At 49.8% G+C, this 4,985-nt stretch overlaps 1 protein-coding gene across 1 annotated transcript; it reads right to left on the bottom strand.

The window, feature by feature from the left end:
- Positions 1-2,161: 2,161 nt before the first annotated feature.
- Positions 2,162-4,697, bottom strand: UQCR10 (ubiquinol-cytochrome c reductase, complex III subunit X). The gene is made up of 2 exons (XM_080650294.1): positions 4,496-4,697; positions 2,162-2,419 (listed from the first exon to the last, which is right to left on the bottom strand). The coding sequence occupies exons 1-2, from the start codon at positions 4,643-4,645 to the stop codon at positions 2,381-2,383; spliced, it is 189 nt and encodes a 62-aa protein (XP_080506420.1). The 5' UTR covers positions 4,646-4,697; the 3' UTR covers positions 2,162-2,380.
- Between the last annotated feature and the right edge of the window lie 288 nt (positions 4,698-4,985).

Genomic DNA, 4,985 nt, shown 5'->3' with positions numbered 1-4,985 from the left:
CAGCTCTGAAAGGTCATCCCATTCTCAGAACTCCCTGGGGGTCGGGGTCAGCATCTGCCTCCTCCCTTTGCCAGTTCTGTTTCCTTCCCTTCCTTCGCTGACCCCCAGGGCACTTCTTAATAAAGCTCCCTGTGCAGTGAAGAGTCTGTTTCCCAGGGATCCCAGCCTGTGATAGGCGGCATCCTCGTGTCCACCGGGGACGAGCCTAGAATGTTCTGAGGGCTGGGCTTTCCTTTTTGCTTTGAGCTGCCAGGACAATTTGGACTCCACCCCGAGCTGAGGAGTTCTGAGCCTTGGCAGGCAGCCCTGCAGGACCTAGGCTTCTGGGTAGCCTCTGGCTGGGTCAATGAAGCAGTCCGCGGGGGAAGATTTACTGCACAGTGACCCTTACTCCTCTTGACACCCCTTGAAGATGACAGCATCTCCAGAAATAAGGAGTCGTAGCTGCCATGTGCACTCTCACCGCGGGTAGTTCACAGATGGGGAAATGGGCTCAGAGAAGGTAAGTAACTTGCCTGAGTTCACACAGCCAGGGAGCGATGGTGCTTGAATTCTAACCCAGGACTGTCCATTCTTTTTTTTTTTTTTTTTTAATATATTTTATTGATTTGTTACAGAGAGGAAGTGAGAGGGATAGTTAGAAACATCAATGGGAGAGAAACATCGATCAGCTGCCTCTTGCACACCTCCTACTGGGGATGTGCCCACAACCAAGGTACATGCCCTTGACTGGAATCGAACCTGGGACCCTTGAGTCCACAGGCCGACGCTCTATCCACTGAGCCAAACCGGTTAGGGCAGGACTGTCCATTCTTAAAAACCAGTGCTCTTTACACTTCGAGCCATTCAGTGGTAATAACAACATGGATTATTGAAACATTGTTCACGTTGAGTGACAGGGAAACTGCAAAGCACTTAGTACAATGCCTGGCTCATACTAAGCAGCTGACAAATGCAAGCGATTGATCAGAAACTCGCCAGGGGCTTCCCTTTCTTAGAATAAAATCCGAACTCCTTTAGCATGGCCGACAAGGCCACACAGGGTCTGACCCTCTCTCTCACTCCCTCCCTTGTTTCAGTTCGGTGGATAAACCAAGCTTCGCACTGACTGTTCTCTTTTCCTGGAACGCTCTTACTCTTGATCTTTACTTGGCTGAAATTTCCATCCAAAATTCAGCTCAGCCCAGCCGGCATAGCTCCATGGTTGAGCGTTGACCTATGAACCTGGAGGTCACAGTTTGATTCCGTCAGGGCACATGCCTGGATTGCAGGCTCCAACCTCAATGTGGGGCATGCAGAAGGCAGCCCATCAATGATCCTCTTTCATCATTGATATTGATGTTTCTAGCTCTCCCTCTCTCTTCCTCTCTGAAATCAATAAAAATAAACAATAAAGGAAGCCTTTTCCCTGGCACAATTAGAACTGGTGGAGTAAGGATTCAAACCTGTGCGTGCCGTGATAAACCAATCTCTTTAGAGGGCAGAACTCTAGCAGGAGGCTTCGAGTTCTGGCCTAATTCACTCATCAGATGGGTTATGGCCTAGAGAAGTATGGCAGCTTGCCCCGACACACAGCAAGTGAAAGGCAGGATGGAGACTAGACTCTTGGGGACTGGGGTGCCCCAAGACGCTCAGGCCAGGGTTTTTCTTTCCCAGCTGAGGCCATAGTGCCTCCCCATGGCCAAGCCAGTCAGCTCCCCTCTACATGATTTAAGAATGGAATTACCGGTTTGGAAGACAAAGTTGAAGGTAACATCTCCAACTCTAGCTCATGTTTTGAAAACCAGAATTCTCTGGGAGTTAATGGGAAACCCAAAATAATGGAAACTGCCCTTCGGAAGTTTGCAGAGGACTTTGAAGTGGTCCAAGTAACTGACAAGTGACGATCGGGTCGAGTTAATAAAGCGCCAATGCGGCCGAAACCGGTTTGGCTCAGTGGATAGAGCGTCGGCCTGCAGACTGAAGGGTCCCAGGTTCGATTCCGGTCAGGGCGGGTGCCTTGGTTGCAGGCACATCCCCAGTGGGGATTGTGCAGGAGGCAGCTGATCGATGTTTCTCTCTCATTGATGTTTCTGACTCTCTATCCCTCTCCCTTCCTCTCTGTAAACAATCAGTAAAATATATTTAAAAAATAAATAAAGCGCCAATGCGGAAGCAGGTCTCAAGGACAGCTTACATTTATTTGCTGATGACTCTGACTAATCATACTTCAAACACAGCAGAAGTTAAGAGTCTGTCAGGTGAAGGCATTTTGTAACAACAGCTAAACGTGGTCCGTGGACAGTGCTGTCAGCATCTTCTCACGCCGAGGCCCCGGCTCCGGGCAAACAGCTGGCGGGTGGACCTGGTCCATCTGGCCTTGATGGGCGCTTCCGAGGAACTAGTTCTCATACTTGTGCTTGATGTGTTTCCACAGCTTCTGCATTTTAAAGACAAAGGCCACAAACCTTCAGTGTCGCCCCTCACATTTTACAATTACATTCCCACTGCCCTGGTCCCTAAAACAAGCTTGAGAGAAATTCTTACCAGGTCCTGACAGTGGCAGCGGGAAAAGTGGAAGCAATACCGGGCGTGTCACACATTCCTAATGTTTATAAAATGCTTTGAGCCCCGGCTGGTGTGGCTCAGTTGGTTGGAGCGTCGTTTTGTACACCGAAAGGTCATGGGTTCAATAGACATCAGGACACAGGTTGCAGGTTCATTCCCCAGAAGGGAGGCAACTGATCAGTTTCTCTCTCTCCCTTCCTCTCTCTCTAAAACCAATAAAAACATATCCTCAGGTGAGGATGAAAAAGAAAAATGCTTTGATGCTCTCAATCACCATGAGAAGTAAGTGGGAAAAGATGATATTGCTTTTATAGGAAATTGAGGTACAGAGATTGAGGGATCTGCCCCAAAGCACACTTATTAAGGAACAGAGCCTGGAAGCTGGTTCACTTCTTCAACTCTAGGTATTACTTCAGGGATCCTAAGTATAGAGTCCCCAAAACTTCACACTGAGCCATTCTCAGTTTCCTCAGACCTGGGATTTCTGGGTCAGGGACTAGCTGGACGCTCATTCCTAAAAATATAGAAGTGATGACAACATATTTAGACGTCTTTCCCAAACATGGGGAATGGCTGACTGCTTGCAGGAGATGGAACGGTGGTAGTAGCTTTATAGGGGCAGAAAGTGGCCCTGCCACAGGCAACACAGCATTTGTGAACAGAGCCTGCCCGGGCTATCTATCGTCAGACAGCTGTGCATTACAGACAAGAGTGAATGGTGGAACAGGCCTATCTGTGCAAGACTTGCCCTCGTATGAGCCACAATTTAATGATATAAAGTATGCACACCACCTAGCCCAGTGCCTGCCTTATTCCCTACCTTATGCTCCCAATTTCTCCTGAGGAATGTAACATGTTATTTTCTTTCTTTTTTTAAATCCTCATGTGAGGACATATTTTTGTGGTTTTTTTTACAGAGAGGAAGAGAGAGAGAGAGAGAGTTAGAAATATCGATGAGAGAGAAACATCCATCAGCTGCCTCCTGCACACCCCCTACTGGGGATGTGCCCGCAGCCAAGGTACATGCCCTTGACCAGAATCAAACCTGGGACCCTTGAGTCCGCAGGCCGACGCTCCATCCACTGAGCCAAGCCGGTCAGGGCAGAGGACATGTTTTTATTGGTGTTTTAGAGACAGAGGAAGGGAGGTGGAGAGAGAGAGAGAGAAACATGGACGTGAGAGAGAAACATTGGTAGGTTGACTCCCGCACGACCCCCACCCGGGATCAGGGATCGAACCCGCAACCTGGGTATACAAGTGTTATTTTCTGAGTGGCAGCACCTAGCAGGCACTGTGGCATCTTGCCTATGTCTCGAATAACATTCACCGTAAACCCGAGGTCGTTACTGTGATCGATTTCACAGGTGAAAGTGAAAGTGAAGCTCAGAGATGTTAAGAAACTTGCCCAGCTTCATGTCACGGTTATTAAGTCCCGAGGCCCAGTATTCCCATGCAGGGCTCTCTGATTTCACAGCCCCAACTCCGAACCAGAATTAACACCACGCTGCTTGCGCGGAAAGCCCTGGTCACCGAAAGCGCCATCTGAAAAGGCAGCCACGATGTCTAAGGAGCTGTCCTTTTCGCGATCGTCCACCGCTCAGATCTGCCCTTGAAACCCTCCGCGGAGACAGGGGTTCAGTCCCAGCCCTGACTTCCTGGTGCTGCGGCCCTAATGAGCCCTTTGCTCTGACTAGGCGTCAGTTGTTGCTTCTGCACATGGAAGAGTGGGCGATCGCAATGTTTAAACGCCCTGCACAGTGGAATCTATTGACCTCGTTTAACGGTTTAGGATTCACACCCGGCAGAAAGGCCAGATGGCAGTCTACAGACAGAAGACGCCCAGGGTTTACCCCTCTTCCTTGTCAAGGTATAATCGCGTCCGGTTCCACCTCCCTTCCCACTGACACTCTCAGGTGGGCCCAAGGTCAGGGATGGCCTAGGCCCTCACCCCCTGGTTGATGTGTTCGTAGATCGCGTCCGCGCCTTGATCGAAGGCACGCTCGAAGAACAGGGCACCCACGGCGATGGTTAGGGCGAAGGTGGAGGTTCTGCGGAATAGCAGGGAATACAGCTTCCCAGTTAGCGTCGGAGCCGCCATGTTTCCCCACTGCCGAAGTCGCGACACCGCGCCTGCGCCGCGGCCGACCTTGCTCTCCAAAGGCCTTCAACGTGCAGCGCTTTATGGGACATGTAGTCCCTCTGAATCTCCGTACTCGTCGTTTTGAATCACGGAGGTAACAGATGGCTTACGCGGGACAAAAGTCTTATAAGGTTCAGATCACAGTAGCCCAAACTGTTTGGTAATATTTATTACACAATTTTACTCCTCAATCATTTCTTGTTGATTGAATATTTCTAACTACAACACCCAGAAGCCCTTGCGCCTTCCCCCACCTACCCTCATGTTAATTCCCAAAGGTTTCTGGGAAGCGAGAACT

Source organism: Plecotus auritus (assembly GCF_963455305.1).
Source record: "Plecotus auritus genome assembly, chromosome: 13".
Lineage (NCBI taxonomy): Eukaryota > Metazoa > Chordata > Mammalia > Chiroptera > Vespertilionidae > Plecotus > Plecotus auritus.
The sequence above is the reverse complement of the archived record's forward strand: the minus strand, read 5'-3'. Positions and strand labels throughout refer to the sequence as shown.

Coding starts and splice junctions, on each gene's coding strand:
- UQCR10 (XM_080650294.1), bottom strand. CDS start 4,645: ATGGCGGCTCCGACGCTAACTGGGAAGCTGTATTCCCTGCTATTCCGC. Junction 2,420..4,495: donor ACGAACACATCAACCAGGGG/GTGAGGGCCTAG, acceptor TTTAAAATGCAG/AAGCTGTGGAAACACATCAA.